General features: G+C 39.5%; 1 protein-coding gene across 4 annotated transcripts in view; it reads left to right on the top strand.

Annotated features, from left to right (window-relative positions):
• Window positions 1-394: 394 nt before the first annotated feature.
• LOC113480658 (arylsulfatase D-like) overlaps window positions 395-15,288 on the top strand; it is a 19,526-nt gene continuing 4,632 nt past the window's right edge. For 2 of the 4 annotated variants that reach the window (XR_003398500.1, XM_026849662.1), the window contains exons 1-9: window positions 395-580; window positions 4,338-4,403; window positions 6,915-7,052; window positions 8,323-8,444; window positions 9,345-9,467; window positions 10,964-11,387; window positions 12,288-12,424; window positions 12,620-12,754; window positions 14,588-14,750. Coding sequence is in view for 3 of the 4 variants with exons in the window: in XM_026849662.1 (XP_026705463.1) it covers window positions 576-580; window positions 4,338-4,403; window positions 6,915-7,052; window positions 8,323-8,444; window positions 9,345-9,467; window positions 10,964-11,387; window positions 12,288-12,424; window positions 12,620-12,754; window positions 14,588-14,750 (1,313 nt within the window). In the remaining variant the exon portion in view is untranslated. The remainder of the gene's footprint in view (window positions 581-4,337; window positions 4,404-6,914; window positions 7,053-8,322; window positions 8,445-9,344; window positions 9,468-10,963; window positions 11,388-12,287; window positions 12,425-12,619; window positions 12,755-14,587; window positions 14,751-15,288) is intronic. The other 2 variants (XM_026849673.1, XM_026849680.1) reach the window with 2 other exon arrangements.

Raw genomic sequence — 15,288 nt, 5'->3', positions numbered from 1 at the left:
GAGGGGTCCAGTGCCCCCATGGGCCTGGAAATTTGCATGGCAGGATAGACTGTGCAACCACATGAGTGTTAGTGCTGGCACAGGAAAGAACTCACAGACAGAGAAACTATAATAACATAATGGGGAATTAGCCAGGCTGCCAAGAGTCGTTGTGCATACACCAACCTGATACTATGATGACTGATTTCCTTTGACTTCAAGTGGGCTAGCTGGCTCACCTTCCAGCTGTAGGGTAGTTCTCCACACGACATGATACAGCCTACAGTCTCACTGCCTGTGATTTATGATCTTTCACTCAGTTACTGCTAAAGCTCTTTCTATTGGCCTTGGCTGTTACAGGAGCTGTGTTTCCAGCTTTTACTTTAAAACAGTTCTTCCTTATTCAGCACTCGGTGGCAGGAGCAGGCGGGACGAAATGCCTTTGACCAGATTTTTAAGGGAGACCAACACTCACTGATTACTCCTACAGGAATAAGCAAGTTGTGCTTTTGAAAATCCTTCTTTAAAAGCAAAGACCAGAAAGCCTAGGACAAAAAGGAAAGTGAGAGCAAAGCTCCTCCAGTGTGTGAGCGAGTATGGAGTAAGTAAAAGATCATATTTTTCATTCCTTAAAAATTAAAATATAATTTAAAAAAAAATATTAATAATTTTTTTTTTAAAAATCGCCTCCCTATTTCCCTTGGGGAGGACTTTGAGGACTTTTTCCTCCCTCCCTTGCACATAGGTACCACTTCTTTCAAGGGGAGGGAAATGACTCTGCCTTGGCTCGCCACTGAGCCCCGATACCGGGGCTGGGAGCGGCCGGCGGCGGGTCCGAGGCTCTCCTGGGTGGTGTTAGGTGGAAGCTGTGCTGAACCAGCCCCGCAGAGCAGTGCGGGCCTTGGACCGTGTCCTGCCGCTGCTCTCGCCCACGTCTTCCCCTGGTGCGGCTGAGAGAGCAGGCGGCCCCTGCCTTCCGGCAGAGCTGCTCCGCCAGCTCGTAAATAGCAAAACCAAAGTGTGAGCAGGGTCAGACTGTGCGTATGGGCGGAGGAGAGGGGGATTACGATGATTAACAATCTCTGTTTCCCTTCACTCTTTAGTGTTTCAAACCAAACTCCAGTTTTTGGAGCTTAGAGCAGATATTCTGCTTTTATTATTATTGCTAGTTACTGCAGCTTTACAATGGCGTACAGAAAGCATAACTGGACTTCAGATTGCTTCCACGGGACCTTCACTGATTCTCTAGCAGCCAAGCTCCTAGTTGCCACTTTTTATCTCACCTGTCCACCCAGTTTCTGTCTCAAATTTTCCACCTTTCTGTGTTGCTTATGTCCCAGCTGTAGGGAAAGCTGCATCCTCCTAGATGAGTAGTTTGAAGCCAGAAGGCACAATTAGATCATTTAGACCAGGGAGTGCTAGTCATAATGTGAAAATGCATGAGTTAATTTAAAACCAAGAGCCAGAGCATCCCCTCCTGCTGTTGCTCTGATGGCAGGGTGCTGCTGTGTAACAGCAAGGACAGAATAGTGTAGCCATAATAAATTAAAGATTTGGATTGCTTGCCATGAGAGTTTTGGTTACTGACAAAGCACAACACCAAATGGTAATAAAATACTATAACCATGCTAACAGATAACAAGTATTGATATTATTTCCGTCAGTAAGAACTAAATCCCCCTGGTGAGCACTGTTGCAGTAGGTTCCCTGAGAGTGCAGAATGGATAAGGAAAAAGTCAAACAACTGAGAAACTCCTGATACTTGGCTTTTACCTTTCTTGCAAGGACTTCCCTTGTTTCATGGTTGACGAGCACCACCTGTTTCTGGCTCACCAGCTGCAAGTACTGAGCAAAGTGACTGTGTTCACACCAGCTGGGAGTTCTTCCTTTCTTCTTTCACTCTTTCCTCACCTGCTGTCTCTCCCCTCCTGAACACCTGGATGCATAGAAGCTGTGGAAGAGAGAAAGGGAGGAAAAGGACAAGGTGGAATAATATGTTGCATATGGTATGTTGCAAGTGTTTTTTCCAAAGCCATAATGCAAGCTGAAATTAGTATTTTTAATTACATTCTAATACACTGTTGAATGTGGTTAACCTGTTGCGTAGTGTATTTTTGTAGAAGGTAGAAATAAAGTGTTTATTTTTAGTTAACAGCTATGCAGCAACATACCTCCACATGTTATTTGAAAATATTTGTTCTAATACTTATAATTCACTTTTGTTATATTTAAGTGGTAAAGGGTTTGGGGTTTGTTTTGGTTTTGCATCAGTGTGCAAAGAATTTCTTTCAGTATCTGAAGTTAGACAAAGAAAACAAAAAGCAAATTCTTTTGCTGTGTCCAATTACTGACTTTTAGCTTAACTGACAAGAGTTTATTTGAAAGTTTTCTGTTGGAGCTGTGCCTCTTGACATTTTTAAGAATCAGAAGTTTATTTCAACCCTACTGAATTCCCAGAGGAAGTGGTGGTGGTGTCAGTCTTCTGGGAACAAGGGTGAAACAAGAAATGTGCCAGGCTTCAGTAAGTATTTTGACTATGGACAGATATTTTTGAAGTGGATTTGAAGTGAATTTTTCCTTCTGTGTAAAACTTCAAGAAGGGTAGACTCTAATCTGGGAATATATTCAACAAGTAAAATATTTGAAGGATGGGGGGAGAACTGCCTGGAACCAAGCTGCAGTGGGGGAAGAAGGGGCTCATTTTCTGGCAGTTTCAGGTTTGTAGTTTGCTTTCTGTAAAACAGAACTGAAGAAACCTGGGGTCTGCACAGGGTAGCTGACTAGAAAAAGCCAGATAACGCTACTTGGAGTCGTTACAAATCCATTTGAGTTAAGTCCATCTAATTCAACCACTTAATAAACTAAGTAAAAGCTTCTGTTGCTAAATCTCTTCAAGTGACTCTTAAGGCAGCTTCAGGCTTTGTGGCATTCCTGGCAGGCTGAATAAATTGTATTGTAAGTTAATTAAGCCTTTTAATGGCTGACAAGTTTGGAGAAAGAAAGGGTAGGGTAGTCATGTGTAGTATTAGTTGCAGAAGTTGGTAAATTTTGGATAAGCTTTACAGACAATTAAAATTGTTTAAGGGGAATATGTCCACATAAAGTTGTGCTGGCTGTTTTCTGCTGTAGGCCAAATCCTGCACAGCTCTGTAGAATTTGGCCTCGTTTTGCAGAAATGTTTTGACTGAATTAATATAGAGTCCTATGCCTTTTTATGTGGAGGCACTAGGCTTAATAACTGATGCTGTGTACTTCTGGTTGTAAATGAAGTGATGATATTTTTAGTTAATAATTACGTTTGAGAACCCATCACTTGAAATTAAGTAGTAATAGCCGCGATAAATTGCAAAACTGTACTTGCTATCAGTTTGAAAATAATTCACTTGGACTCTGGGGAATCCACAGTTGCCTCCAGTGATTCTTTGGAGAGGCTTCTGTTGAGAATAACTTAGTATCATTACATACATTCAGAGTAATCAATCTATAGAATTAGTATTTTAAGATTACTTTGTGACTATATGAACCAGAATAACTTATATAGTGGGAAGGCTTTTTGGTGTAAGAACTAAGAGCAACCTGTAAATTAAAAAAGAATGTTTTGAGGAGAAGTAGCTTCTTCAAGTTGAGGGCCATTTTCTTCAGCTTATTTGAACTCTTTAGGTAGGAGTCTTAAAATTAGCTTTAACTGAGCTACTTTAGTTAACTTAGAAAAAGATGTCTTGGGAAGTGGCTGTTGGGGAAGATACTATGGAGTTTGTATCAGATTGTTGCTCTGCTCATGTTTACTGCGAATTGTTAAATTTCAGCTGAAATTTAACAAGTCCCATAACTTCTGTGTCTTTGCAATATTTTTCTCTCTTCCACTTGAGGTGCACAGTCATGATTATATTGCGCTCGGCTTGAAAACATGATTGAATAATAAATCACCTTGCTTGCAGAAAATGTGTGCTCTATTTGTCTGACTTCACCTTACAAATACTGGCTCTGTCTCAGCAAAATTGATGAGCTTCCTAAGACTTGTGTTTTCTTCCCATGAATTTATGCACTAATTAATCTTTTACTGTCTTGTTTTTGTTTGGGCCCTTTCTCTCTCAAACCAAAATATCTTTTCCCATGCTTGAACAGTTTATATGTGGTTTTCTGCCCTCTTCCAGTTCTTAAGCTTCATTTTGAAAATAGTCCACTTTTGGTCAGTACATGATGTGAGTCCATCAGTACTCATGTATTTGAGGTGAAATCCTCTCACTAGTCCCTCTTTTTTAAAGAGATATAAGGATTGAGTTCTTTTATTTTCCTCCAACATCACACTGGTGACTGTGCTGAATTTGTTGCTTACTATAAGCTTACCTTATTTTCAGGATTGCTGTCTACCAGCAGATGATTGCACCACTACCTTGCACAGCCATTGCTGCCATTCTATTCAGGTGAACAGAATTGTACATCGCTGCATGTATTTGTTGCTGTCTGGCAGAATTAAAATTGTGTTGTTTGAACTGACCCACCTTTTTGTCCCCCAACAATCCTGGGCGCACATGAATTACTTCTCCTAATGCTTTGTTTGCGTTAAGTCTTTGTTGTTCCCTTCTTTACCCCATGTAGGAAATTCAACTCCATTAAAAAATCATGTCATCATTGTTCTCTCCCTCCCCCTTTTTTATTTTTAATTCCTCCCTGATTGTGAGCCCCACACTGTTCTAAAGTTGTCTCCATTTATACAAGCCTTTAAAGAGGTAGTCTGAGGTGCCAGGCTCTTACATGGATATAACATCTCAGTGAAATCTTGTAGGAGGAGCAGATTTCTTGAGCAGAAGGATGATATAATCTCACAAAGCTGTAATTCTAGGTATGCCCTAAACACAGCAGTATCACCTTTGAAAACAATTCTAATGCAAGTACAGGCACCAAATTTTATAGTTCAGTAGGGGCTTTTTTTCAACATTTGATTGGCTATGCCAATGGTTCCTAACCTGTCCTCAGAAAATCATTGTCAATAAAGCTATGGGAGCCCAATTATGGTGTAAATCCATAATAAGTCTTGTAAATAAAAGTTACATAAATAGTGCCCTGTATTTGCCCAATGTTTTGCACTTACCTGATTTACAAGCAGATATTTTAAAATCACTTAGTAATACTGGCTGCCAAATGATTTTTAAGACCATCTTAACCTCATACTTATTTAATGTGTTCATGTTTTTAAACAATGAGATCCGTCTCCCAAGTGGAAGTCTCTGGCTCTGCCTTTAATATTATCTTTCCAGAAATAGCTTTATAGGTAATTCTGAAAAGGTTTATATATGTATGTATCTATATGCCTGTTTTATGTTCTACTTCTTTTCAACCCTATTGCTCTGAAGATTTATGAGTGTTTAGTAACTAAACATTCTTGCGCTCCCTGCATGTATTGCTGAAGGATGATCATTTTGAGCTCTAAGCATGGTTATTTGATAATGCACAGTAATGCTACATAACAACTTAGGATATGGAGTTGGAACTATAAGGAGTAGGTTACCTGAGATGGAATTTGTCCTTGACCCTATCTTAATCCACAAGCAGGATTACCACAGGGATCAGCAAATATCCAGCACTTAACACCATGAGAAAACAGAGTGTTAGGATGGGGCTGCAGACATCAGTAAGAGCAGATTTCACAATTTGCCTCCTTCTTCTTTTCCTTTTCTTAAATGTAATGGAAAGAGGTCGGGAGCACTACTCTTGTCCCCAGTTTGGAAAGAAGAATGTCCAAGTGACTGCAATAGGCAGTTGGGGGCTGATTATTTCCAGGGTTCTTTAGAGACCTTCCCCCCTGCAGTTCTAACTAATGTGTTAGTTCTCTGAAAGGATTCATTCAACCAGTATAAAGTCCTGTAACTCTTAGGAGATAGAACATTAGCAAATAGAAAATTTTCCTTTCCTCAAAATAAGTAATCCAAGTATAAAAATGGAGATTGTCCACAATGCCTCTAAAGCAAGGTTTCATCACAACCCAGCTGGAACTTTGCTCTTGGATGATTAAACGCCAATAGCCGCTGGTTAGTTATTTACAACTGTGAGTTCAGAGTCATGTTTACAGTGTGTTGTGTTTGTCTGTTAGAGGTAATGTTTACTTGGTCATTCAAATATGGTTTTGTATACTAGATCTTCACACCAAAACTGCAAATCCTGGAATGATATGCAGGAACTTTCTCAGTCTGTCCTAGAGAGTTGCTGCTGCTCCATGTCCTGCAAAATTAAGTGGTAACTCTGTCCAAGTGAAAAATCAATCCAGGATTAGGTTTTAGAGACACTAATCAGTAATACTTGGAGGAACACGTAGCTTCAGATGTTCTAGGTATATTTCTATAAAAAGTATGATATGTGTGTAAAAATGTAAATTCCGTTTTCTGCAGATATTAAATACAGTTGATGCTCATCTGGGGCCTGGCTGACATCTCAGAATGGCAGTAGAGGCTTCAAGCTCAAGTGTTCTTGAGTTGAAGGAGAGAGTTTGGGGGTTTCCACTTCTCTTCCAAATATGATTGACTGCTTTATTCACTGGAGACAAGATATTCAGAAAATGACAGAGTGACTTTGGAACATAACCTGAAATTTCACAGAGTTTATGAAACTTAGAAACACTATTTTTTCTCAGCTCTTTGAAGTTTTTGGTACATTTTGAAATCTATGCAACTGATTCAAGATGAAAATTCCTCGGCCAAATTGGTAAGACAACAATCTTTGCTGTAGAAAAGCTACTGCAGCCTCTATGACTAGAAATGATCTAGGTGGCAGAGATGGAAGAAATGGATTCAGTAAACCTCCATCCTCCTTATTCCCACTGAAAGTGGGGCTAGGAAATTATTTTGTGTTTCATGCTTCATATTTGCTGCCAGAGTGCTCCCACCACTCTCCAACCCTTACGAGTCACATATGTAAAATGTTATTTTGTCGTATTTCAGGACGTACCTCCTAATGGCACTGACTTCATGTTTATTTGGCTCAAGTGAAGCTGTGGACTCTAAACCCAACATACTTCTATTTCTGGCTGATGACCTTGGCATCGGAGATATAGGTTGTTATGGAAACAATACCATAAGGTAAAAGATCTCTCAGTACAATATGTTTAACGCTATAGAACACTCATCCTGAGTAATTAAGCCTCCCTATAAAATAAGAAATGCTCTAATCTCTTAATCCAAGGCTCTAGTAACTGTGTATTTAAGTACTTGTATACATGCATAGAGGATTGGGGCCTAGGTAAACAGTGTGCAGTGAAAAGGGAAAAAAAAATAATTTAGTTTTGGTTTTTAAGTTCTTTCTGGGAATTCTTCCCATCCCATCCTCCATGTGCTAACTCTCCAGACACTTTTTTTACTACTACAGTTACTGTTTTCTCTTCTTCTTATGCATTAATTTCTTCGTTCTTTTTCACACATAGTTAAAACTTACTCTATCCACCTAGTGCTTTTCCAGAATCCTTCATCCATTTGCTTGCCATCTCCTCCAAAACACTCTACTCCAGACTCACATGGACTGACACACATAATTTATTATGTGACTATGTGGCTTTAAAACTAGTGATTGCATTCATTCAAAACTAAACAGGCAAAGCAGAACTAAATGGGCATTGGGAGCACATCTTACAAGCCTCAACTCATGTCCCCCAAGTGGAGCACAGACGTTTTGTTGGCATGCTCTGGGTGCATCTCCCTCACATGATGTTGGTGGGGCTGTACAGAGAAATGGGAATGTGCTTGTGGAACTCTGTTGTCCTCCTCTGCGGGTGCTGAAGACTGGGGAGGCCTCTTTCACTCTTTTTGGTGTTGTAGTCCATTATTCTTGGAAAGTTAGGCTCCGCTATAAATGTAACTATGTAAAGATGTCACTATATTATGAAATAAATAGCATGTGTTAAAAAAAATGGAACAGAAAGTCTTGGTTCCAAGAGCTTCAGACACCTTGTGAGATTCTCTGACTCAATTAACTTTGAAATTCAGGGTCTAAATGTGATGGCAAAAGTGATCTGTTGAAAATATTGGAATAGGAAAAACAGCAGTCTTTCTCAGATAAGTCTTTTCAATTCAGTTTTATTTTCTAACTAAACAGTACCAGTGATGCCTAGGTTTACTTTTCAGTGTTGCCAAGAGCACTCTATGTCTGTGTCCTGAGAATGGATTCTCCAGTGGCTACAATCCACTTTACTCGCTGTGTCAAACTTATTACTATACCAGTCCTGGAGTGTGTAAAGAGGTGTTTTGTTTTGTTTTGTTTTTTTTAAGAACTGTTCAAATGCTCTAGGTTTTATTTGCAATTTATTAAAATGTTTCAGGTTACCTTGCTTCTCTTAAACTTTAATGTGTTTTTTAGGACCCCAAACATTGATCGCCTGGCAAGAGGAGGAGTGAAACTTACTCAGCACATTGCTGCAGCTCCACTTTGCACTCCGAGCAGAGCAGCTTTCCTCACTGGCAGATACCCCATTAGATCAGGTTGGGCCCATTTTGAATTACAAATTTCTGTGCATGGTGCTGAGGTACTATGCAATAGCTGATAAATACTGGAACAGAAGAGTTTTCTCAATCTGAGATAGAAAATACACTGCTAGAGGCTCAAACTTTCTAGAAGTAACTTGTGAATGGGGACCACTGCTTCACCAGCTGACAGAGCTTTAGCCTGACTTTAAAGGATGTCAGAGATCTATATGATGAAAATAGATAGGTATGGAGAAGTGCGGTCTGGGGCAAACTGATGGAATTCCTCTTGGTGGTGGTGGTTAGAGTTAAGGGGTTGAAACAGGGCTCCCAAGAGAAATGGTCAAGTTCGTTGCTAACATAGTGCAGAAAGTCACAAAACTCTGGGGAAAATGGAGGTTTGGAACCATTCCCCACCTATCTAAGGTGCCTTTCGGAGAATTTTATAGATATCCATCTCTCACCAGGCATTATACAGGAAAATTAGATGCCTACTTTGAGAGCTAAGTGCAAAGTCAGTGTATATATTGGGTGAACTGTATCTCACATAACATGATACAACATCCCACTGACACAGGGAAATACAACTGTCCTCTCATATTAGACGAAAAGCAGAGAGACTAAATTATTAGTTACTCCAAAAGTCAGAAAGCAAAACCTACTGTATGCTTTCACCACCAATTTATCAGTTTGATGGTAAAACTGGTGTGCAGCAGTATTTGTTTTGAAATACAACTCTTGACTACCTAAAGTACTTGGACACACTCACGTGACTACTCACAAGATACACTTGTCTTTGTCTTGTGAGGAACTCTGGCTTCAGGCTGAGCTCCTGATGTGGAGGTTGGCAGGAGCAGCACAGCCTCCACCAGTGGAGAGTAAAAGTCCCGCAGCGATGACCAAAGCTGTTTCTGTCAGGGATGGCATCCAGCAATGGATACCGGGCGCTGCAGTGGAACGCTGGGTCAGGAGGACTCCCTGCTAATGAAACAACATTTGCCAGGCTGCTGCAGAAACAAGGCTATACCACTGGATTGATAGGTAAGAGGAAATGTTGTAACATGACCTTGAAGAATGAGCTAGTTATATGAAGAGAATTTAGGGACTGAGTTTGCTCAAAATGGTCCACTAGTCATACATACAAATCTTCTCCAAAAGACTGAAGGTAAGGCAGGGGAAACCCTCATATTTGCAAGATGACTAAAAATACTGCAATCTAAAGAGTTTTACAACAGTGGTAATGACTGTACAGGGCACCCAAAACAGGAAGAATTTTCAACTGTCTCGTTATTACAATGGATGAGCATTTATTTTACTTGTCCTAAGAAGGTTGGTCCACTGTGAGAGTTTTGTTGATGTAAAGATTGTTCCAAACAAAACAATGTCTTTAAGTATTTAATCTGCTTTTTGGAGGCAAGGGGCAGAGAAACAAAAGAGGATAAGTAAAGAAAGGAACAAAGTTTCTACCCACAGAGGAGAGGACAAGGTACAGTTATCTCACAGCTGAGGTTGTGAGGTCCCAAAGAGTCATGATATGGTGGCTGTTGCCTCAGATGAAGCCAAAATGCAAAGCTGTCAGGGAAACAGTGACCCAGAGCACCTTCCCACCTCTGATCAGACCTCAACAGTTTCAAGATTCATCATTCTTTTGACAAATATCTCTAAAATCAACTGGCAAAGTCATTCGCTTTCCATTTGCTTTTATCTCTCAAGTGACAGGCACGGCTGCAATGGATCCCTTCACATAAATGGTAGCTAGGGTAAGCACTGTGTCCCTTAAAGCCAGGCCGTTTGGGGCCAGTTGTGCCAAATGCATTGTTATCTCCAAGTGATGGAAATAGATATGGCTGCATTGAATCATGAGCTGATAAAGAGTAGTCTTCCTGGCTGAGTCTGTAATTACCTGGCAATCACATAACCCAGCAAACCTCAGAGTCCTTTGATCCAGCACATATTCTAAGCAGACATCAGCTTCTGTCTACTTGCTATATTTTGGGCGGGACAGAGTGTGAGGTTGGGTTACAGCCTCTTCTCCTCTTCACATGGAATAGGGAAGTGCCTGAGAAATCATCTTCCTTAGTCAGGTGATCAAGATATCTGTTAACATTGGCCAAAAGTTTACTGGATCTTCCAGTAAATTTGTAATATTATATCAAAATGAAGTTACAAGTAAACAATTGGAAGTTAGGAAGGGAATGTATTAAAGCAGCCAGTGAGTTAAAGTACCTTAATTTCCCGATCCTCATTGAAAGGAAATTAATTCCCACCCTTACGTGACCCTTAGCTGCATAGCTGAACATCTTGCAAATCTATGTTTATTGCATGATCGTTTAGGGTTCACCTATTCTTGTATGACATTAACCTGATCAGGCAATGTTTTCACTCAGCATCTTTGTGCACAAAGAGAATGCATTGATACTCTGTTGAAAAACAGAGACTCACCTGATTCCCAAAAGGATGCTCGTGATGTGACCTTAGGTTCCTTTTGAGTTATCCACCTTAATGTTCTAACTTCTTTTATGCTTTAAAACCTTCAGGAAAGTGGCATCAAGGTGTAAACTGTGAATCCTTCAATGATCACTGTCACCATCCTCTCAATCATGGGTTTGACTACTTTTATGGCATGCCTTTCACACTTCTAAATAACTGTCAAGAAAACAAACCTCCAGAGCTGGATGTAGCCCTTCAAGATAAGCTTTGGCTTTACAGTCAGATAATTATCCTTGCTGTGCTCACTCTCACTGCTGGAAAACTGATTGGTTTGATTTCCATCCACTGGAAGATAATTGCCTGTTTTACTTTGGTGGGCAGCCTTTTCTTCATTTCTTGGTACTCCAGTTACGGCTTTGTGCAGTATTGGAACTGTATCCTGATGAGGAACCACGATGTCACTGAGCAGCCGATGAGGTTAGAGAGGACTGCTTCCCTCATGCTAAAGGAGGCAGTGTCATTTATCAAGAGGTAAATGATTGTCTGTAGTTTTCTTTAAAGGAGCCAGGATGTTCTAGGCAGACTAGAGTTTTCTTCTCGAGTATAGCTGTATAGAACTGCTTTGAAACTCATATCCAAGTCCTCTAGAAACCCAAAGCACTTAAATTGCAACTGTCTCACACTGGAAGCTACAGTAAATGAGATGGATTTTAACCAAATGATACGTGACCATTTCACTATGCCCTGTAATCTGCAATTACTATATTTGCTCCAGCCAATTTTTACACCTCACTCTACAAACCTTATTTGTGCTTTTTTTCATAAACCCAACAAAACACCTAGATAAAATGTGTGTGATGTATTAAATTATTTCATGTAAAAATCTAAAAACACTTTAAATCTATTTCTATCGGTTGAGAACAAAGCCAAGTAAGATCATTCATTTTCTTGATTCAAGTTCTGCCTGCACAGACTTCTATAATATTTCTGTGCATCAAGTGCCTTTCTGTAAAACAGGGAAAGTAGCTATTCTTTTCTTAAAATTTGTGAAAACAAATATACTGGAAATTCTAAGTGACCATCTTAGAAAAGCATATGAATAATATATATATGACTGTATCCAGTTTAATTAACTTTTAATTAAACTGTGTTTAATTAAAAAGGTGTCAGAGTTAGGCATCTGATTCATTTAAGCAGTGTGAAAATGCTGTGACTGCTTACACAGTGGAATTTGAGAATAATCTGTCTGGAAAGAACCTTTCTTGCCCACATTTCATGCAATAAAAGCTGTCAGCTGTGATCACTGGGGATGCACTAGATGTGGGTACAGTCTAGACCCAATGTGTGTGTCTGTGTATGCATGAATAGGAAACCATTCAAATATTCCAAACACACAACAAAAAAATTTTTTTTTTTTGGTTTGTTTTCAAGAAACAGGCATGGACCATTCCTCCTCTTTGTTTCCTTTTTACATGTTCATACCCCACTCTTCACCACAGCAAAATTTATTGGGAAGAGCCATCATGGTTTATATGGAGACAATGTAGAAGAAATGGACTGGATGGTGGGTAAGTATTCTTCAGATGTATACACCTGTGTATTTTTGAAGCAGGAAAACTAATAAGGTCAAAACACTTACAGAAATGTATGCTACTAAAAACTTCTTATAGGGCATTTCAAACGATTATTACTGAAACATAAATGTGGCTTGATCGTTCTAATTGGTTAATAGAAACTTTGATGTCTCTATTCTTATATTTAAGGCAAAATTCTGAATTCACTTGACAAAGAAGGTCTGACAAATCATACATTGACTTACTTTGCCTCTGATCATGGAGGACACTTGGAGGCTCAGGATGGATCTGCCCAGCTAGGTGGCTGGAATGGTATTTATAAAGGTAGGAAGACCACTGTGACTTTACATGAAAGTTAGGATCAGAAACACGGTGAGTTTGCCTGGCTGAAGCTGTCAAGGCTGGAATGAGTTGCGTTTTTAGCTTGAAATATAGGTGATATGCGGAGGTACTTTAATCTTAAAGTTACATTTTCTTTCAGCAAAGTGCAAGCATTATTACACATCCCCTTGACAAAGGTGTTTTCTAGCTTGATACCTGTGAATTATTTGGTGTTCTCAAGTGAAACACACTGGCAAAAATGTGATAGTTCCCTATATTGAATATTAGCTCTCTTTCTCTGGATTTTCCCCCTCTCTCCACAATAGGACTGTTTCCTGATTTGCTTATTTCTTTTTCTCATTATGTTCCAGAAATCATTGCTGCCCAGCTAATCAATACAGAATAGAGTAAGGGCACATTGTGTCATGACTTGCAGCAACAATTTATTCCCAGTATGCTTTTATCTTTCACTCCAAATCAGTGATTGGCATAAAATCCAAACAGCCTCGGTGGTCTAAAAACATCTCACTCTTTACCTCCTGCCCGTCCCTTTCTGCTGTGAATCATTCTTCAACCTGCTGAGCAGTGCAGTGGCTTTTTTCAAGCTGAAAGGATATGCATTCATTGCATTTTCTCCCACTTACCCAAACAGCCCTGTGTGATCATCAGACCATCTGATCCTGTGACCTGTCATCAACACATGACAATGTGTTTGGAGAGGAGTCAGGGAAGTTCTGCTATGACCAATGAACCATCCACCTCTTGCCCATATTTTGATGGTTTTGTTTTCCTAAAGCAGGTTTCTGCCAATTCAAACCCTTCTTGAGCTACTCCACAGGGCACAGCAGAGGTCAAAGACATGGAATTTTGGATCCCATGAGTTGGATGCTCTGCTGCTGAGCAATGGAGGTTGCTGCCCCATTTGAAAGGGAAGAGCTTTCAGTTAGTCTGTTCATCTCCCATCTCAGTCCTTGCTTGAGAAAGTGCTTTATGGATAATAACACTGATTCATAAGCTTCATGGGATCTCACAATGTTTTTTTCCTGTTAAATATATGAATTAAAACAGGTTTCTGCTTTGGGAGCTAGAGAAATATTGTCTTCACACGTCTAGCAACAGGATGCTTTATTAGGTTCATTTCTGTTAGTATTAGATTAAGAAAAAGTGTTTTCCTGCTATTTTTTCCAAGTTCAGATTTTTTTGCTTCTGAGTTAGGAGATGTTGTATTAAGCATTGGGAGAGTCAGGTCCAAATCTCAATTTCAGAAAAGGCATATGGAAATAGAAGTGTTAAGGACACATATTTTGAAGGGAATTCATGGCTAGAAAGAAAAGTTTGGGTTTGGGGTTTTTTTTTTCAGTTTTATTAAAACAGAATACTATTAGTAAGTCTTGAGTAGGTTTAAAGAGAATATCAAGTATTTTTTCAGTGTTGTGAGTTCTTCCAATTTTCAGCTCCTCCTCTTTTCTTTTCCTGGGAAGCCCTTCAATAAACAGGTGAATGTAGGCAACCCCTGAAAGGGAAGATAACAGGAGGTGGAAGATGTTTCATTGTTGCTGAACATAGGCTTTTCAAAGGTAATTTAATGTTCTTAGCCTCACCTGTGGCCAGAGTTAAAATAGAGATTGTCCCCCCCCACCTTCCTTGGCTTGGATGTGTTACATGTCACATTTTGAGGCCTTCTGAAGTATGTGAAGTCCAACGTAAATGAAGAGTTGAATCTGTTGAATAAGTAGTGTATTGCGGCATCTTTTTCTGTACATTCAAATGCAACAAGCAACTGAAGAGGTTTGTGTTTGCCTTTGAACTGCTCTATGTTCATTCATTTCACTGCAGGTGGAAAAGGCATGGGAGGCTGGGAAGGAGGAATACGTGTGCCAGGAGTATTTAGGTGGCCAGGAGTGTTGCCTGCAGGCACAGTTATCGATGAACCTACAAGTCTTATGGATATTTATCCTACAGTTGTTCATTTGGCTGGAGGAGTATTACCACAGGACAGGTATGGAGATGTTTTCAATAGGAGAGATTGATAGGAGAGCTAACTACTAAAAAATTAATGTGCTTCTTATCATCCTTGGGGATCCCACAAATATTGCTTAGTCTCAAGCCTAGTGTGAGATATTAAACTAGTGAGCAAACTCTCCCAAATATGCCTGCAGGTGTGCATGTTGCCAGAGCAGCTGTTCCTGACAAAAACCAGATGTTAGTTTCAAACCTATGTTCAGCCTCATTCAGGAAAAAATTGGTGGCTGAGTTCATTTTGGTATTAACTGACTTGACTTATGGATGCTTATAAATACCTCCTAAAGTCATTGAACCCATCCTTGCTCAATGGATTTCTTTAAGCTCCTTTTAAAATTACTAAATTTAAACAATTATGAGATTGGTATAGATTTCTTGAATAAATTACTTTTTTCCTCTAGACAAAGCACTAAATATTGTTTACGTATTGCTAAATGAAATGAGTTGACCCAGCTATTAAAAAAAAATTAAAAATATATATATATATATATATATATATATATATATATATATGT

This window comes from Athene cunicularia (assembly GCF_003259725.1).
Source record: "Athene cunicularia isolate RWA chromosome 1 unlocalized genomic scaffold, athCun1 chr1_part1, whole genome shotgun sequence".
Taxonomy (NCBI): domain Eukaryota; kingdom Metazoa; phylum Chordata; class Aves; order Strigiformes; family Strigidae; genus Athene; species Athene cunicularia.
Note: the sequence above shows the minus strand (reverse complement) of the source record. Positions and strands in the feature narration are given on the sequence as shown.